This window comes from Colossoma macropomum, unplaced genomic scaffold (genome assembly GCF_904425465.1).
Source record: "Colossoma macropomum unplaced genomic scaffold, Colossoma_macropomum, whole genome shotgun sequence".
NCBI lineage: Eukaryota > Metazoa > Chordata > Actinopteri > Characiformes > Serrasalmidae > Colossoma > Colossoma macropomum.
Genome location: NW_023494804.1, coordinates 23,335,032 through 23,355,452, shown reverse-complemented (window position 1 = coordinate 23,355,452; position 20,421 = coordinate 23,335,032). Strand labels below are relative to the sequence as shown.

The 20,421-nt window shown below is 38.5% G+C and overlaps 1 protein-coding gene across 2 annotated transcripts in view; it reads right to left on the bottom strand.

Moving 5' to 3' along the window:
• cntfr (ciliary neurotrophic factor receptor) overlaps positions 1-20,421 on the bottom strand; it is a 227,207-nt gene that overhangs the window by 137,306 nt on the left and 69,480 nt on the right. For both annotated transcript variants that reach the window (XM_036595220.1, XM_036595221.1), the window contains exon 2: positions 9,237-9,318. In XM_036595220.1, the coding sequence (XP_036451113.1) occupies positions 9,237-9,318 (82 nt within the window). The remainder of the gene's footprint in view (positions 1-9,236; positions 9,319-20,421) is intronic.

Below are 20,421 nucleotides of genomic sequence, written 5' to 3'. Positions count from 1 at the left end.
AGAGGGCTTTGTGCTTGTTGATTCTAGGTGGAGTATTTATCAAACTATTAACTATAAAAAAATACAGTATACAATCATTGTCCACTTTATTGGAAACACTTTGCATACTGGTACATTTACAGGCCATAGCCCATCTGTTGCCATGCACAGTTTATCTTAGCTATCCTCAGCTCTCCAACAGTAGACAAATAACATCTGATCAACAGTGGTCATAAACTGACCAATGAAGAATGCGGAAGAGAGCTGCTGTTAAACTGTGCAGGGAAACAAATGGGCTACAGTGTGTAACTGTACACCTATATGGCAGACCAATAAGGTATGCGAAGCTTATAAAGTGGCCAGTGAGTGGAAGTACAAGGTAATGGTGCTCATAAAGTGGACAGTGTATGTAGCATGTGCATTTATGAGAACTTTAAAATATATGAACCTTGCCATTTAACAGAGGTTGTACTTTTATCCCATAAGCTGATATGTAATTGTTAAAGGGGAATTCCACCTAAATATCTGCATAGTTTTGTCATTTAGATTTAAACATAGTCATTCTGAGTGGTTTGATGTGAATAGTTGTTTAAAAAGACACTTACTGAGTCAGATTTTATCATTTCTTTACAAGCTTTCTCTGCAGATTATTATGCACCTCTTGCACATGAATGGATTTTAATATGTTTTAGGCCAAAACCTGAGCAATTCTGACTCGGTAAATTTCTCTAGAATGGAACATTTTCAGTGCCTGAGTGAAAATAGAGATGCTCTCTGTAAATGACAAGTGCTGTATTTATATTCTTGAGTTAAAGTGCAAAAATTGTTTTTATATATACTAAGGAATCAAAATTGAAAGCATTGTGAGATATTCTAACAATCTTGTGTCTTCAGTTTAGGAACTGTATAACGTTTTACTCCCCATCCAACCTCTGGGATACTGGATATCAAATTTAAAAATACCCACATAATGTAATGGCATTATCTTTAAGGGTCTACATTGTGGAAAACCAAATTTTTCCCCTCCTTTTTTGGAATAAAAACGTTTGATATATGAATGTATATACGTAAACATTACTAAAGTTTTTAAATTGTTCACTCACCAGCCAATATGGTCCATAAATGGAAACTAAGCTGCAAAAACAGCCCATTTTAAATTTTTGTTCTGTGATGTCATGCAAAACTAATCCTATTCAGCCCACAACAGTTCACCACCGCCCATTCACACTGATGGTACACTATATGGCCGAAAGTATGTGAACACCTCACCATCACTCCTTTCATGAACTTTTTGGGCATCCCATTCCAAAACTATAGGCATTATTGTGGAGTGGGCCCTACTTTGCAGCTATAGCAACCTCCACTCTCCTGGAAAGGCTCTGTACAAGATTTTGGAGTGTGTCTGTGGGAATTTGTGCCCACTCATACAATAAAGCCCTGCTCCGTGAGTTTGCATGGCCTACTGTTTTGTGGCTGAGCTGCCGTTGTTCCTAGGTGCTTTCATTTCACAATAATAGTACTTACAGCTGACCAGGGCAGATTTAGAAAGACAGGAATTTCACAAACTGACTTGTGACTTGTGGCAAAGGTGGCATCCTGTGATAGTGTCACATTTAAAGTCACTGAGCTCTTCAGTACAGCCCATTATACTGCCAGTGTTTAATAAAGGAGGTTGCTTGTCAATGTGCTTTTATACAATTGTCTTTTATACACCTGCTTGCAATGAGCGTGGCTGAAACATCTGAATTCAATAAATAAGAAGGTTGTCCGCATATTTTTGGCCATATAAGGAGAGTTTCAGTCCAGACTACTTTTTGAATGGGACATAATACAGGGCAGCCAATCAGAACAATGCTCATTTACATCTGTCAGTCTTAAAGGCACAGTGATTAAAACAGCCTGTTTAATTCTAAAGGATAAAGAGAGGTTGAAAAACTGTTGTGTAAAAATGAATTATGACTGTTTTTGGTACATAAAACCTCACAAACATCATAAGTGGACAGAAAAATAAAATGCAAAAAAAGTAAGACATTGGTCCCCAATTTAATTTCATGGGTCCTCTCAAATCTTGTCCAGGCCTAGCTACAGTTGCTAAGCTATAATTGGGCAATTATTACGGAAGGGATCTAATGAAAGGTGCACTATGATTGGTTTGCTTTATATGTAAAATAAAAGAGTCATATTCTTTCATATGTTGTGGAATTAAAATAAAAGTCTCAAAAACTGGAAATAGATAATAAAATTAAAGATACTTGGAAAAAAAAGAAAATAGTGTTTAAACGCAGTCATGAAGTACACTGTTACTTCATTACTGTCCACCACTGAGCATTTCACATTAAACCACCCTGAATGACTGTTTACATCTTGATGACTGAAAAATACATTAAAAAAAAACCCTGACGTTATTCCCCATATCTCTTTCTCTACTCAAAAGGAATCAGTTTACTAATGCGTATTGGCCAATGAACTGGACAGCTAGTGCCAATCAAACTTCAACCCCGACCAAGCTCCTGGCTATTCTGCATGAACACAAATCTAGTTGTGTACACAATCACAGACATATGAGAGCAAAGCAATCACTCCACACTCAAAGCAGAACGATGAGTGTTTTGATACTCTGTTATTGGAACAATAGAAGCAGACAGCTGCTGTAAGCATGCAAGCATGTTGAAATTTTAAAAATGAACAAACACTCATGTCTCAGTTCTGCTTCCATAACCGAGACGTCTGTGAAATGGAAACAGCGAGCGAATTGTTTGTGTATACGTTATTTGGTGTATTTATCTCCTTAGTGAACTGATGAGCAGTGCTGAAAGTTTAATGATGATGTCCCGTGCTGTCAGAGTGTTCACATAATTACTGCGCAAGAAGGATTTTCCATTAATTTACATCAGTGTTTGCATTTGCCTTGCCTCCTTTCGGGATGTATTTGACACTAATTATAACGATCAAATCATACCTCAGTCAGATATACAAACATAAGACTTTCCCTGTGAGGCTGATGAGCATCCCAATCATCAGCACACTTCGCGTTTGTGTGTGAGGGTTTGTTTTTGTGTATTTTCAGGAAAAAATGTTCCAAAGACGTAGAAAACACAGGTGGGGCTAACCTACAGACTCTTTGAAAAGTACTTTTACAAAACCTAAAACTTTCATTTTTAACCTTCTGGGGCCCACAAACTCACTGGTGCACCAAATTCAATGTTTCTATATATATTTCTCTAGCTTAGTGCTAATACAGCACAGAAATACAGTTTAAACATTTCCTGAGTCTGTAGAGTCGCCCTTTTGATTCCATGTTATCGTGAGGTCGTATGTGACTTCCATCGTATGCCACAGGTCGTATGTGGCATCCAGAGTGAAGAGGCTATGACTAGAGGTTGAGAGACACACCTGCCTCTCACTCAGTGTAATTGGTGGATTCATGTGACCAACTACATTTAATGCGAAACTGACCAATGAACACTCAGGAAAAATCACTAAGGGCTGACCTATCATGTCAGATACCCTTTATACTTCATTCGGTCAACATCAGAGATGCACGTGAAATGGCGCACAAAGAGCTGCTGCAGCAGTTTTAGAAAGTAGCGATGAAGATACTGGAGCATTTTGTTATGAAACATAAAGATATAATATTTTATGCAAATGCATTTAAAGACAAATTTAAGCAGAAATATAAAAAATTGAGAGAATGCCCTTAGACCACAGAGTGAGGTCAGGTATTGATGTTGGATGATCAGTTCTTGATGACTACAACTCATCCCAGAGGTAGTGGATGAAGCTCGATCACTCCAAAGAACGCAGTATCACTGCTCTACAGTAAAATGCTGATAGGCTCTATACCCTCTTGCTAACACTTGGCATTAGGCATGGTGACCTTTAGTGTGTGTGGCTGCTTTGTAGCATCTCATTTTATCCCTATTAGCAGTGCTTTTCTTTGGGGTTTACACAAACTGTTTATGTGTAGTTTAAGTCCTGTGTTAGTAAAGTTAGGTGACTTTGAAGTAGAAGCGGTGTCTGGATACCTTTGGACAAAAAGTGTGTAATATGCGTTGTGCATATTATTACCTACAGGTACTTATGTACATGTAATACTTCTGGGATGTATTACATAGAGGCACTTACTAATACATATGTACTTAGAGTACTGTCTAAAAGTCAGAGACCACATTTCAGTTCCAGTCAACAGGACCATTAAATACAAAATATTCATTTTTCAGTGTCAGAAAAAAAAAAATCAGAAAACATACACTTAACAGGAAATTATACAAAAGGCCCTAATTTAGCTTCAATAAGCTGTTATTGTGTAAGAAGAAATTTTGCACTAGAACATCAAAACTGGACAGCTCATCTAAGATGTGGAGTGCGGTTTTATGGACTAATGAGCCTAAATGTGTAATTGGAATTGTTTTGGGTTTCATTCTTATAATTCAAGGGTTCTTCAATGGTTATTTAATAAAGAAAATGGCTTCATAAAGAACCATGAATACTCAAAGAGCCCTTTGCATGATTAAAAGGTTCTTTGCATCGCTAAATGGCTCTTCAGATTGATAGACAATGCTGTAGATGGTTCTATATAGAATCTTTTCAAAAAGGGCTGTATATAGCACCAAAAAGGGTTCTTCTGCTGTTACAGTGTCAAGCTAGTAACAATAGAGGAACTCTTTTTGGTGCTTCATACCTTTTCAAAAAAGGTTCTACATAGAACCATATAAAGCACAGACTCCATCAATCTGAAAAACACTTTCATGAGGCAAAAAACTCTTTAATCATGCAAAGGGTTCTTTGTGTGTTCATGATTCCATATAGAACTATTTTCTTTACTAAAGAACCTTTAAAGAACCATCTTTTGTGAGTGTAAGAAGCAGTAAATGTCTTAGGCTGAATTTTAGTAGAGTGGAAAAATGTCCCTGCAGATTCCTTTGTAAAGCTGAAAGCGAGTCCACAAAAATGAATAGATGCTGTAATAATGGCTTCCATTCAAAAGATTTTACATTTAGTATATATCACTGCTGTCAGAACAAAACCTTGTATCTCCATTTTTGTTGTTTTTCAGTTTTTGGCATAATTTGAAAACGCCTGTTGCCTTTTATATTGTGTGTAAATTTCATGATGGATGAACCAAAAGAAACAGCCCAAAAGTAGTTGGAACAAAGTCTGGTTCCATTGACTTACATTAAAAGTAAGGTAAGTTTTTTCCTTCTCCTGTAAAGTTACCACTTTGGAGATACAAAGTTTTGTTCTGACAGCAGTCATATGTTCTGTATATGTGGAACATATCACATATGTATGAACCCAAGTCCTGACACTGTATAAAAACAAACAAGAGTGTGCGTGAGAGCAAAGCACATTAAAGTGACGTGCAAGATTGCAGCTCGCAACAGCACATCGAGTTTACAGCTTGGTCAGCTGAGAACAGTGCTGACCAGATTACTGGACAAAGCCGAAGCATCATCACACAGTGACATAACCACACCAGTCGGGCTGCCACGGAAACCAAGAGCAAGAGCCCAGGGCACGGCGATGATGTAATTAGGACCGAAGGAGATGATGACCACAGCAGTAGTTTGGTCATGATGATGATGACGACAGTATGAGAGCATCATTGGAAAAGAAACTGCAGGCACAAAGCCTAGAGCTCTATGACAGGCTGAGTCCACTCTGTGATCTGAAGGAAACTGACTGCCCTGGAATATTCAAGCTGTTCTAATTGATTTCTTTGTGTATCTTGAACTAATTAGTCTGAGACACACAAAGAAACTAAGATCGAGCAACTCAGACGCCCAGCGGCAATCTATTGCCTCAACACTGGGATAAATCTCTTTAATTCTGTTAGGAAAGTTCTGGTAAGGAAAATAACTAGTTACATTTTATCTCTGTCTGGAAACGCTTTGTAGAAAACAAAATCTATTGATCTATCCAGACAACACACACACGTGCATTCTTTCGTGGCATTTTGTGAGGTTTAAATGATGTTAGAAACAGCATAATGAAAAAATTCTACCTGCTGTAGTTAATCAAAACTAGGTCGCCACCATGAAAAATTCATGTAACCCCTCCACTGAACAGTGTGACCTTTTACATGTGAAATATATATAATTTGACATTAAATATGCACCAGAGTGGTTTGAATAAGAATTTTGTCAACATCGTGCAAAGCTAAATGTATTTGTATGTGGAACACAGATGGGTAAGTTGCCTCAACACTGAGATAAAGTCTCTAAGGGGGTGTTCAGATAACACTTCAAACTCTCTCAAGCATACTTCTTTTTATTGTTGTCAATGGAGCAATGCACACAAAAAGCACTCTTTGCATGTGCAGCTTGTGTACATGAATAAACCATGTGTTTAAGCTGAAAAACGTCCACCATTCTACTGACCACCCACAAAAAAGCATCAAATGTCAGCCACCGCAATATTTAGGAAGACTTCTCTGTAGTCATTCACCCAACATGGAAGACAAACTAGAGTTTGAACAACCAGAGCTGTACATCATTCCACACAAACATCTGAATATACTTTCTGAAAAAGTTTTCTATTTATTGTTTTACAAGTTATTTATATTATTAGAAGTAAAATGCTTCATTACTTTCAAAGTCATTTTTTTTTAATTTTTACCCGATTTTTCTCCCCAATTTAGTCATCTCCAATTACACCCGCTAGTTAGGACTCCCCCAATCACACACGACGCTATCAACCCTAGGAGGGTGAAGGCTAACACAGACTTCCTCCGAGAACTGTGAAACAGCCGAACACGCTCGGAGGAAAGCACCACCCGCCAGATCTGTTAGTCAGCTAACAGACGCCTGCGCTGACTAGCATTGCGCTGAGTGATGGGGGGGAGAAGGAGGGGCCATCCTACCCACCCAGAGAGAGCGAGGCCAATTGTGCTCTCTCGGACTCCCGGCTACGGATGGCTGTAGCATCACCAGGGATCGAACTCGCGATCTCCTGATGATAGGGTCAACGCTTAGACGGTTGCGCCACTCGGGAGCCCACTTTCAAAGTCATTTTGAGCCATTTCTAAATTGAGACACTAAATGCATCAATAAATGAAAAATGTCTAAACAGTCACAATATGTCACTTTCATATCTTTCACATTCCCTCATGTTCCTGTCTTGCATTTACATACTTGATAATTAACCCTGTATTGCACAATGTTGCCTCAGGGCAACAAACTCATTTTCCACACTTTACAATAACATTATACATATTTAAAGAAATAATAGGGATAACAGTCATAGGAATAGTTTAAGTAAGTCAATAAAAAGCATGTACTTGGTCATACTATCTCTTAGGGCACATTTAAACCTCTTTTTTAACATTCAGTATCAAGTTTTTTTTTTTTGTTATGAGAATTTGCAGAAATAGGTTTGTTGCCTAGAAGCAACACTGTGCGACAGTGGAACGGATTTAGCCAGTCACTCAGCCAGGTCTCACCACTTCAGCGAACATGGCTCTATGTCATTTCTTTCCATAGTCTCACAATGTTGCCTCAAGGCAACATACTGCAAAAGGACCCCTGCACACATTATTTTATTTTTTTGTTTTTGAATTGCAAGAAAAGTCAATGCAAGAAAGTGAAGTTTTTAAATGGCTCTCATAATGTGTGTAACAGAGGGTTAAATGTGATAACCCACCTCTAAGAAGTGCGTCCTACTTTTGGGACGCACAGCGCATCGCATTTACAAAGAAGACGTCTGAATGACCCCTAATTCTGTTAAGAAAGCTTCAGTAAACTAGTTACATAACTTTTTTGCCTCAACACTGAGATAAATCTCTCGAATTCTGTTTAAAAACTTTTAGTTAAGAACATAGTTAGATCTTATCTCTGTCTGGTAACTTACTGCAGAGTGGGAGCACATTTAAGACTATCATAAATCATGTCTGGATCATGAATGAATTACTACCTCACTGCAACTTCATAACAACAGATAAATGTTCTACACAACATGTGTGCTGGGCTGATAAGCTGGTATCTGTGCGTATGTGATGTCACTGCAGTGTGTAAAGCCTCAGTCATTTCTATACATCAGTTGAAGTCATCTGAAGTGTCATCAGCTTCTCAGTGAAACAGCAGCTCAATGGATATTCACACAAGCATATGAGAGACGATCACCGACAACATGATCTCTCTCTACATACACACACACACACACACACACACACACACACACACACACACTGCCCTTCCTTTTGATTCTCTGCTTAATCTTTCAGGGCTTTGTTGCTGAGCTCTGTGTTTGACCCTGTGACAGGGCAGTCTCTCTACAGACAACTAGGCCATGTCTAACACACCCCACCCTGCAGTCAGGTGATATCAGTCTGCCCCTGTACTCACACTGTGACTCCTCTGTTTCACCCAGACACAGAACCCAGAGAGAGAGAGAGAGAGAGAGAGAGAGAGAGAGAGAGAGTGGGAGAGAGTTTGAGATGGTGTGAAACAGAAGGAGGACATAGAGTGAGATGGAGTCAAAGAAACATATATGAGAGGGAGACTAAGAGAGAGACAAAGAGAGAGAAAGAAAGTGAGAGAGAAAGATTTATAACATGACAGAAAAAGAGAGAAAAAGAAAGTCAGATGCACGAAAGAGAAAACAGAGAGGTGGGGGGGGGAGAGAAATACAATATCATATCTTGTTACACTCATGCCAATAAAGCACCACTGAAGTGAATTGAGACAGAGAGAGAGAGAGAGAGAGAGAGAGAGACAGACAGAGAGAGACAGAGAGATACAGAGAGAGAGAGAGACAGAGAGACAGAGAGACAGAGAGAGAGAGAGAGAGAGAGAGAGAGAGAGAGACAGAGAGAGGGCTGTGGGTGAAGGAGAGGACATAAGATTATAAGATTTGTAAAAAGCAAAACAGAGTTCCAAAGATAAACGCTTTAAACTCTATTGCCCTTCCTCACTCTCATAAACTTCCCAGAGAATTCACAGTAGTTACTGGATAATTAATCTGCAGATAATAAGATTTATATAATAACTGCATAATAATCCCAGCTTTGGTTCCTTGAATATGGATTAGTCATAGTCTTGGACTAAACTGCAATGCCAGTGGTGTCTCACCATTAAAAATCCTATAGGCGTAATCTTGTGAGGATGTGGTAAACTGACTTTTAGAGTTTAACTGGTTAAAAGACGCAGCCCCCATGTCAAAGCCTGGACCCACCCACCGAGAGAAAGAGGAAGTAATCGCAGGGAGAACGTACAGTGTGCTGTACAAGGGTGGACAAGAGAAGAAGAGGAAGGTCTTACCTTGCTGGCTGCGTCTCTGGGCATAGACCACCACCACCGCCGCGAGCACCACACAGCACACCGACGTCACAATGTTGGCCATCTGCAAACACACACACACAGGGGCGACGGTCAGCTTCCGGCCAGAAACACCCACCCAGCAGCACTGATGACCAGCCAACATCAGGAGATTCCTCTCTCTCCCTCTCTCTCTCTCTCTCCCTCTCTCTGTATCTCCTCATCCCCCGCCCTCTCCACTCTCCTCTCTCTCTCACTCTTCCTTACTCGCTTACTCACTCTCTGTGACTGGCTCCTCACCCCCCCACCCCCTCCTCTCTCCTCTCATCTCTCCTGTCTTTCTCTTTTCTCCTCTCAACCTTCCTTCTCTCTCTATCTCTCTCTCTATCTCTCTCCTTGTCCAACACATCCTCTCACTCCTGTCACCCTATCTCTGTCTCTTGCTTTCGTATTACCTTTTTCTCATTCCCCCTTTTCTCAGTCTCTCTCGCTCTTCTCTTTTTCTCTCTCTCAACCCTTCACCCTTCCATTCTCTCTTTATCTCTCTCTCTCTCCCTTTCTCTCTTCATCCTTCCCCTCTCTCTTTATCTCTCTCTCACTCTTTCTCGTTTCTATCTCTCTTAACCCCCCTCTATCTATCTATCTATCTATCTATCTATCTACTGTAACTCCTCATCCCCCACCCTCTCCACTTTTCTCTCTCTCTCTCTCTCTCTCTCTCTCTCTCTCAGTCTCATCTTACAGTGGTCAGGAGAACGAGCATCTACAGAGAAGGCTAACTCCTCACACAGACACATGTGCGCGCAGCTTTAAAGGGCCAGTGGAGTCAGAGAGGCCTGACCTCAGCCTTCTCACTCTGGCCCCAGGGTACTGAGTAAAAGAGAGGGTACTGAGAGAGAGAGAAAGACATAGAGACAGAGAGAAGTAGACAATGCCAGGCTCTGTATGTCTGCGGATGTTTTCGGGCTTTTCTGCCAAGTACACTACTGCTCACTGGTCTCTCGCTCCTCCTCAGACAACATCATGCCCCCCCCCCAAACTCGGCCAAAATCCTCACTCACACAGCCTAATCCCCTCTTCCTCTCCTTCCCTTCGCTTGCCAACTCTCTCTGTCCACTTCCGCCTCCTTTCCGCTCTCTACTCACCCACTGTGAAAAGTTTGAGTTCACCTCAAATCCTTTTTAAACTTTATTTCCTCACTCTTAGGGGGACCTTTCAATTTGAGAGATGTATATTGAGCACCTCACATTTTATGTGTTCATTTGTGCACTCCAGTCTCACTGACTTGAAAAAAGTTCAATTTGAAATGGCCAAGTTTCAACATCATGAGCATCATTTCTGTGATGAACAATCAGATGAAAAGGAAGGACTCTGAACTCTGCGATTCGACAGATCAAAATTAGCAAGGGAGTTGTTTTTATATCTTAGCATTTTTTTGATCGCAACACTTACTAGTTAATAGTAGGTCACTTTCTAAAAGGGCAAGCAACAACGTTTTGCCTAAACATTACCCCAACAATAGACACACAGCCAGAAGGAGTGTTCAAAAGCAGTGTAAACCCCGCCACCCCTTATTTTCATCTGACCTGTTCATGCTCCACCCACAAATGCATTCGGTCATAGCAACTGTCATTAGTTAGCTTTACAGAATATTGGCAAAAATCTCTTACAGCCTAATAAATTTAGAAGCTTAGAGTTTAGAGATTAAACTTTAGATTTAATGTTTAGATTTGCTATATGACTTTGGGCCTCAGTCACCAATATCGTCCTAAGTTTTTCCTAATCTTGTTCTTGGGAAAGGTCCTAAGAAAATGCCTATGTCAGATTCCAGACATGTTCTTAAACTGCGGAATTGTTTGCACTTTTCTGGTCTTGAGTGTGTGTCAATGCTGTTCTTATCTAAGAACAAATCCCAATTAATAAAACAAAGGCGAATGTCAGAATTGTTGAGAAAACTGGGGTTTTAAGAAGAAATTTCGGTAACACTTTCTATGAATGTCACCTTTGTAAGCATCTATACACACATTTATAACATGTTATAATGCATTCATACAACATTATAACCATGGTTATACATATTTATAAAAATGAATTGCACTGAATTACACTTTATAGCCATGTTTATTATACAGTATGTATTGTTAGTATAATGCATTATAAATAGTGTTAATAACATGTCATACCATCAGTGCCAAATAAATCAGTCCCAGCTTGGAGAGTGTAAAATAAAGACAAATACAAAGTTTATTTAAGAAGAGATAATATGCTACACTACAGTAATGCCAATTTCTGCTAGCATTCTATTGGATGTACAATGTTAAGTTAGTGCCAGACTAACGGTGGTTTTATCTGTTGAAGCTAATCAGATCTATAGTGGTAGGAAGTGATCATTTGGCACCATATTATTGTAGCACAACAAAAAATGACTCCTCATCTATCATAACAGTGTGACCTTTCACACATACATTAAAAATCACACTCTAAATTTCCATATTGTGACTAACACTGAGTATGTTACAGTTTTGTATTAGATCCAATGAGATTTTCACTAATAAGACTGGCCAACCTCACAACAGTTGCAATGAAAGGACATATTTCTGGATATTTTGGATAGATATAGCTTGAACACTTAGTTTAATGGTAATCAAAGAGTGTTCCTTTGCAGATTTTGCCTGTATAATGATTTAAATAGGGCTAGGTATGAAATTCAATACTTTCACAATATCAATTAAATTACTTCAATCATAGCACATATCAAATAATTATCTTATTCAATATCAAATTTTAAGATCTAAGTTATTAGTATTAGCATTTGTGAGCCCATAGACAGGTGTGTTCTAAAATCTAGACTGATGATTGGCTGCCTAACTGTTCTGTAAGTTAGAGGCCACACCCACTTGCAGTTTGTAAATGAAAAGCATGTATCATGCTAAGGGTATTTATCTTAGTATGTATCACACTAAGGGTCTTTATCTTAGTATGTATCACACTAAGGGTCTTTATCTTTGTATGTATCATGCTAAGGGTATTTAGTTATGAATCTTATCCCACCGCTTCCTTGCTAACATGAAAGTACTTAGCCCTATTCCAGCGCTTCCATTTGTCTTTGGCTCCAGCGTCAAAGAGATAAGTGTGCAATGCAAACATAATATTTGTGCGGTACTGTTGTCTGTCCACACAGTTAAGATGGAGGATGTTTAGGTTTTGCTCAGCCACTCATTAGAGCTGCGTATATGTGTTGGACTGTTAAGCTAGACTTTTATCACAAGGTTGAGTTCACACCAGATTCATTGCTCATTAAACACAGAATGTACATTTGCTGAAGTCAAAACAAGACAGAAAACTATTTTCTTAGCTTGAAATATAAGACATTTAAGGTAATAAAGAATGTATGTCATCACCGTGGAACCTCTTAGAAAGCTTTCGACAAAAACCAGACTACCTTGGGAGCCACAACATTTTATTTCTATTTGACCACCTATCAACTAAATTACTTCAATCATTGTATATATCGAAACATTCTCTTATTCAGTACACAATATCAAGACCTAAGTAATCAGTGTTAGCATCTGTGAGGCAGACTTGTTCCAAAATCTAGACTGCTGGTTGGCTGCCTAACTGCATTTGGTAAGTAAACAGGCCACACCTACTTGTGGTTTGTAACGGAAAAGTACGTGTCAAAAAAGCATTACATTGAAATCAAGGTATTGGTGTCAATATCAAAAACAATATCCAGTCCTAGTTTTGACAGGTTTCTTTTCCAAACTAAAAGCACGGACTGAAACCCTTGTGGCCTAAAGGTGGTTCAAACAGCAGAAAGGTTTGAGTGCGGACGAGTGCTGACATCACAGCAAGGGGATAAAATGTGGCATTATTCTAATATAGCACTTTCACAAATATTGCCAAGCATGATATAGTTATGCTCAAACTGAGCCTGCTTAGTCTTTAATATATCAAGTTATTGCAAACCAACAAAGGGGGCATGCACTTTCATATTAAAAACATTATGATAAGCTAGGTGTCCCCAAACTTTTGATGTGCAGCACATCTCTCTCTCCCTTGCTCCGTTCCTCTGTTCCTCAGAAGACTCCCTGAGTCAAGCATCTGAAACTCAGACCAAGAACAACACTCCTCAGGGTTGGGGTCTCAATCCATCCCTCTAAGCATATCCCAGATTTCAAACATTAAAAGGACCCTACAGTTAGAACAACACAAAGACGAGCATTTTTCAGAAGCAGACGCTCTATACAAACGTTTGAGGCAAGAGAAAAACATTTTTTCCCAGTTAAGAACACAAAGTAAGCCGTGGGAGGGCACTCAAGCAGAAGACTAATACACTTTTTGCACCAGTTAATTGTTTCCCAAGATCCCAATGGTAGTTATTTATTGGAGTTAGACAGGAAATCATCATGTAGCAGCACAGGGGAGGCTAACACGCTAAGGGTATTTAGCTATGAATCTTATCACAACACTAGCTTGCTAACATGAAAGTGCTTAGCCCTATTCCAGCGCTGTTCATTCGTTTTTGGCTCCGGCGTCAAAGAGATAAGTGTGCAATGCAAACATAATATTTGTGGGGTACTGTTGTCTGTCCACACAGTTAAGATGGAGGATGTTTTGCTCAGCCACATATTAGAGCTCTGTTTATGTGTTGGACTGTTAAGCTAGACTTTTATCACAAGATTGAGTTCACACCAGATTCACTGCTCATTAAACACAGAATGTACATTTACTGAAGTCAAAATAAGACAGGAAACTATTTTCTTAGTTTGAAATATAAGGCATTTAGGGCTCTTGGAATGCTCTGGAAAAGAATAGACCACATTGTAAATATGTCAAATTTTGCAGTAGTTATTGTGTCCGCTCTTTACATTTAGTACAGCTTTCATTCTTTTTGAGAGACCTGCACTCAGTTTTTCACAGAATTCTGCAAGGATATTTTCCACAGCTTCAAAGTTCAGTCTTAGAAGTTGGCTGGATTTTCCAGTTTTGGAAACTTCTATTGTTTTCACTTATTTAAATTTTTTCATAGACTTTCCTCTTTCCTTTTGACTGGAAATTGAAAATATTTATTTTTAAGATGTTTTAATCCTATTTGTTGCCATATGAAGGCTAGAGCAGAGAGCTGATAGCAGGTTTTATGGTGGATCTGGCCATGTTTTTGTGCTGTATTTCTGGGTTGTGTGATAAAGCTGGTTTCTCTCACTCTGGCTAGTGATGGCAGGTTCCTCTGAGTGTTCTGGTGTGTGAATCATGTTGCTATTTTTAACCATTTGTTTACAATATGAAAGCTAAAAGTAGAGATGTAATATAGCAGTAGCAAGTGGGTTGTAGGTGATTTTGGAGCTGGATTGCTGGCTGATGGATAGTCACAAGTGGATAAAATCACTGGATTGTGAGGGCAGAGTCTGCTGAGTGATCTGATGTGTGAATCACATCACAAGTCACATTCTTGGCTTTGAAGGCTAAAACTAAGCAATAAATTTTAGGATTTTCCAAGCCAAACTGCTCACTGATGCTGATGTCACAGCTCGATGGCAATCTAGTTAGGGTCAGGTCTGCTGTATGGTCTGATAAGTGGATCATATCTGTAGCTTAAACCGTTCTGAAGTTATGAAGTCTAGAACTCAATTACTTTGCAGGCAAAATGCAGGCTTCAGCTTCTAACGTTAATCAACATTTGAAGAATTTTGCAAAAAAAAATTAAATGATAAATAATATGGTGCAGTTATCTTTCTACATTCTTTTTTTTGTCAAGACTTGAAATTTGATTACCACCTATCGAGACCCTCAGAAAACCTTATCGATGCAGTTTCAAACTGTGACTCAGTTTTGAGTGTTCACTGTTTTTTTGATACTGAATTGAAATTGTATACTAATTTATAAACAAGATCTATGGCGGAGTTCATCACTGACCAATTTGCTAGTGCAAGTGTTTTTAAATGAATTCTGTGACTGAAATATCAAACCATTACAACTGTGCTATTTTGATATTTTCAATTACCATCACTGCTCAAAACCACAGTTTGTCTTTTATTTTGGTTTCTGGAAAGTTTTAAGTCAGCCATCCAGTGAAGTACTGGAGGATATCTGTTGATTGACACTCCATATTTATTCCAGCATTACAGAAATAAAGCGTACTGACAGCAGTGAAATTAAAATTGCATCTCCCTGTCACCGCTTTAGAATTCCACTCTTTCTCTCTTGCCCGTAAGTAGCATTTAGCCTATCAAACTCTGGAACAATAAGTTTGATATCTGACAGCTCAGGATCTTTTTTTCTTAATGACACCCTGTGGCACTGAGGATTTTATAATAATACCAGCCAATAGAGAATCATTTCTCTTCCCTTCATCTACTTCCATATTTATTTATTCATTTTTTATTTATGGCTTTTTGGTGCTGAATAGGCATTTCGCTCAGTGCTTAATTAAAATATATAATTCATTGGGGCTACTGAATGATTTTCTCTCTCTCGTTTCAGGTTCTTTGTGATGTCCTGTACAATTTGCATTTAAATTGGAAATTCCAGGCTGAATACGGGTGAGAGAGGGTATGAAGTATCACAAAATAGAATCCCAGGCCCAGCCAGAGAAGTCCCAACATACCGCTGACTGACATACCAACAATAATCATAAAAGCCCCCCCCAACCCCTTTTATTGTCTGTTTTATTTTCCACCTTCCACCCATCTCTCCTTGGGAAAACCTCTGAATGTGTGAAAGTGTTTCCCATTATGAATCTATCTGCTTTAAAGGGATGTGAAGATTAGGCTAGACGTTTAATGCAAATGGCACTAACGGCAGCTGGGCATGGTGGAAAATAAATTAATATACGTATAAAAAAGAAGAAGAACCTTAGGTGGACCTGTAAGGTTAGTCATAGAGCTGAGTGCAGAGAGGATGCTGCCTTGCAGGAGTTACAAGTGAGAGGCTTTGATTAGAAATTCTTCTGAAGAGTTTTCACAGCTTCTCACCTGATGTGCTGTAAAGTTCGCAGCTTAAACTGGAACTTCACACGGTGTAAAAAACAGATTGTGAGTTCTAGGGGTTTTGAATCGAGTCAATTAATCTCATTTACATAGAGCCATATGCAAAAATTTGAATAGCCCTGGACAAATTACACATTTTGTTGATTTTCTAAGTGAAAATAAGCAAAAATTAGCACTTCCTCTACAGAAAAACACCTAAAAATGTCATTTTTCTGCAAAATTTGAGTTTAACATATTGGAAAAATGAGCAAATATATCCCATACTTTTTACACAGAACACATTTTCTATTTATGTATTTGTTTGTTTGTAATATGTTGACTTCACAAAATAAACAGCAGTTTTTCATTAAAATTCTCTGTAAATTACACATGCTTTTTTAAAAAAATTACAACAAAACATAGTTCAAACATAATTTGACCAGGGGTGCCAAAACTTTTTTACAGTGATCCTGAGTAGTAAGCCTGGAGAAAAAGGGCCACTACTGATGACTTGTTAGGCTTAACTTTGTTCAGGAAACTGACAGTTATCGCCAACAATAATAAAGCATGTTGTAAGATGTTATTGATTATTTTTCACTCATTAAATTAAGCAGAAAAATCTTCAACTAAAACTTTTAATCTGTATCACGTTTGCATTTTTAAGAACACAAAGAGAAATTTATTACAGTCGTGTATAACAGAAAGAATGTGTCAGTTTTTGAGGTCAAAACAAAACAGAAAAACTATGAGAGAACTTAAACCTCTCAAAACAGAATGTAAATCAAATGAAAATATACTTTATTAAATAACTAGGAGTAGTCATATTTCTGTAACTACTGTGTAATGAGTATGTAATTGCATGGTAATTACATTGGAATAGCTCCTAACATCTAACATGCCATGCTGTTGCATAGTGCTATTTTAACAACACTTTTATCCATTTACAGAGTTAGATTTAGTACTGAACTATGCAGATATATTAGGTTGGAAGCTGGGCAGACAAAGCTATTTCCTACTGTTTTGAGGAACAAGGCAAGGATGTGTATTTACACACGCTGAAACGGCCTAAAATTCTAATTCCCACATAATCAGGTTTTGTATGTGCCTTAATCAGAGATCCATAACTATAATCTCAATTTCAGCCAGAGCTCAAATCCTCCACAACACATGCACTCCTACAGAAGCCCATCTCCTGTAATTACAGCCTTGCTTCCTGGGCCCCTCCTGACACTAATTCCACCATCAATCTGATGCTATCAGAAATCACTCAGATTAGCATTTGTGCTACAGAGGTGCATGGCGAGTGGCCTGTACATGCATGCATTCAATAAGCTTGACCTCTAGGCCTGGGCTTCGTCTTTAATAGTATGCTAAAGACAGCATCAATCCTGTCAAGGCCTGCCTGATGAGGCGACTGCAACCTCCAGGCTGCTGGGATGGTTCGTGCATTTGAACAAAGAAATCGATACAGCATCAGCAAGCACAGGACGTCTCTTTTAGCACCTGTCTACATTCAGTATGTGTGTGTGTGTGTTGAGTAAATGTGTGTTTAGGTGCGTGTGTGGGCTTGTGTGCGTGAGCATGCATGCATAGCTGTGTTTGAGCTAGGCTAGTGGAGGTTAGCCATCTGGATTGCGTCTACAGGACTGGACTTGTTCTACACCCCGAAAAGCTCCCTAACCAAACACAGGTCACTAACCTCCTGACCCTCCTGAGTGTATCAAACCAAAGCAAACAGGGCAGGACTGTGGGCGGCCGAGGCCCATTTAGCATTGATAGGCTTCATTCCCCTAGAGCATGCTGGGAAGATTTCTGTCAGCCATATCTGGATAGCTCAAGCCTCTGGTTTAAATTAACACCATTGGTGCCATAAGCTACAGGAGCATATATGACTAGCTTGCAAGTCATTCAGAGTAGTATGATGTGAATTGTGCTTTTCTAGAGTTTTTACAGTGAATTATTCGCAGTGGTGGTGACAGAAACCAGACCAGTTTGAAGAGTTTAATGGCTCAAAAATCTCCCTCACAGAAAGCTCTTACATGAAATGATCATAAAGACACTATCCAATGCCTGAGATGCAGTTTCACAATAGTTTTGAGACATGCTTTTGGGTTAAAATGTACATTTTTAATCCATTAATGGCAGAGAGTTCATGCAGAGCATTATATGGCAAAACTGTACTTAAAGAATACTTTAAGTAAAACCTTTTTGGATTTGCTACTACTTTGATATTCAAAATTGCATATGCAACTCAGTGTAGGTTCACTGTTGGTTTTGGATAGTAAATAAAATGGCTGTATTTGGGTTGTAGACATCGCAACCCATGGTTACTATTATCATTACTGCAAAGAAATCTGAGTTGGTAAGTTTCTCTACAATGATGTATTTATCATTAAACTACTCTGAATGACTTTGTCATTCATCTTAACAGTTGAATTATACAGAAATTTAAAAAAATTCTCTTTAATACCACAATTTTTTGCAATCACTTAAGCTTTGAATGGGGACTCTTTTGATGAATTCATGAAACATTTGTGTGGCTGAAATACTGATATCAATAAATGCTTATGGTGTCAGTGGCAGGCTGAGCCATGAATTTTTCTCAGCGATAATGACCACAGTAGAAATAGACAATGAACGCTTTATGATTATTTTCAGATAAAATGCCTGAAGACTGTTTTACAAATTAATGACTTTGGTCTCAAACTGCTGCCCATCACTTTACCCTGTATAATCCCTAGAAGACACAGTGATAACATGCCCAATTATTTTCTTTCACAGCTCACTTAAACAAGAGCAGAAATTGTGGGAAGACTGTAAACGTCCAGTCAGTAACATAATGTGAATGTGAATGATGAAAACATAACTGTCAACATAACTCTAACAAAACAGAAAGATGGGTGATGGAAAACCTGTAGACAAACATTTATCACAAACAATCATAATTCTGCTCAAGCGCGTGTGTTTAGTTTATCTCGAGCACTAAACTGTCTGGTGTGTTAGTGTGCTGCCTGCTTTACAGTCTGATCAGCTTCTTATTATAGAACACCTGGCATGATGTGATAATTAGACACTCCTACACACTTTGCAAAACCTTTTATTTCCATTTTTGTCAGTTTTTGTAACAGAATTTTAAAATGCCACCTGTCATTTATAATGTGTGAACATTTCAGGATAAATGGAGCAAAAGAAATACCCCAAAATGACTTGGAAATAAAAGATTATTCCTTTAATTTCCATTCAAAGTTAAGAATGTGTTTCCTCCTGAAATGTTACCATTTTGAAAGTTTTTACAACGTTTTTTCTTCTCAATTAGCCTGATTTTTAATGTTAGCACACAAAATCAATGCATGAAGCAAATTAAACTGGGAGAAGCAATCTAAATAAGCAAATAAGCAGAAGACTCCAGTATTGATTGTTTCTGTGATTGTGCAGATTTACATTCAAAGCTAGAAGACTACACAAAAAAAACACTTGACAGATAAAAGTATAGTCATTTTTTGGCAAATAGAAAAAAAAACATTTTACATTTCTCCAATGTCTTTTATTAAGACAAACATAAATGTCTGAAATGCAGTTGATTTGCAGATATGATATGAGTTGATATGATTCACTGTTGTTGGAAAACAAAACCTTGTTCTCCAAAATGATAACTTTACAGGAGAAGTAAAAAACATACTCTACTTTCAGTGTAAGTCAATGGAACCAGAATTTATTTACTACATATAAACTACATATGCAATAAATTACGTAATTAGGAGGTGCAGACTCAACTCCGTTGACTGTAAATGAATTGCAAGTGCAATACATTACATAACAACATAAATAATAAAGTATTCATGTAACCTTTAAAAAAATAATGTGTCGCAAAATGACTAGATAGAATGATAGATTTCTAAGGGCTAACCTTACTAATGAACCTACTCCATTTACCTCATACAATACAGTTCGTTTTTCCCCATTAATCTCATCAAACCTGGGGACACTAATAGCTCTGAGCCAAACTCAGATAACCCCAATGCCACTCACATTTACCTCCCACTCTGTGTGTCCACTAGAAATGAGTAACTGAGTTGAAAACGTGTCCGGCCATGAACCAGCCTCTGTATGCTAGTTCAGAAACACTCTGTTTACTCGGCTTCCACAAGGACCCTTAAAATACAGCCTCCATGAATAGTGCTTTCCTGCTCCGGCAGCGAGCGCAACCCTGACCACCCGGC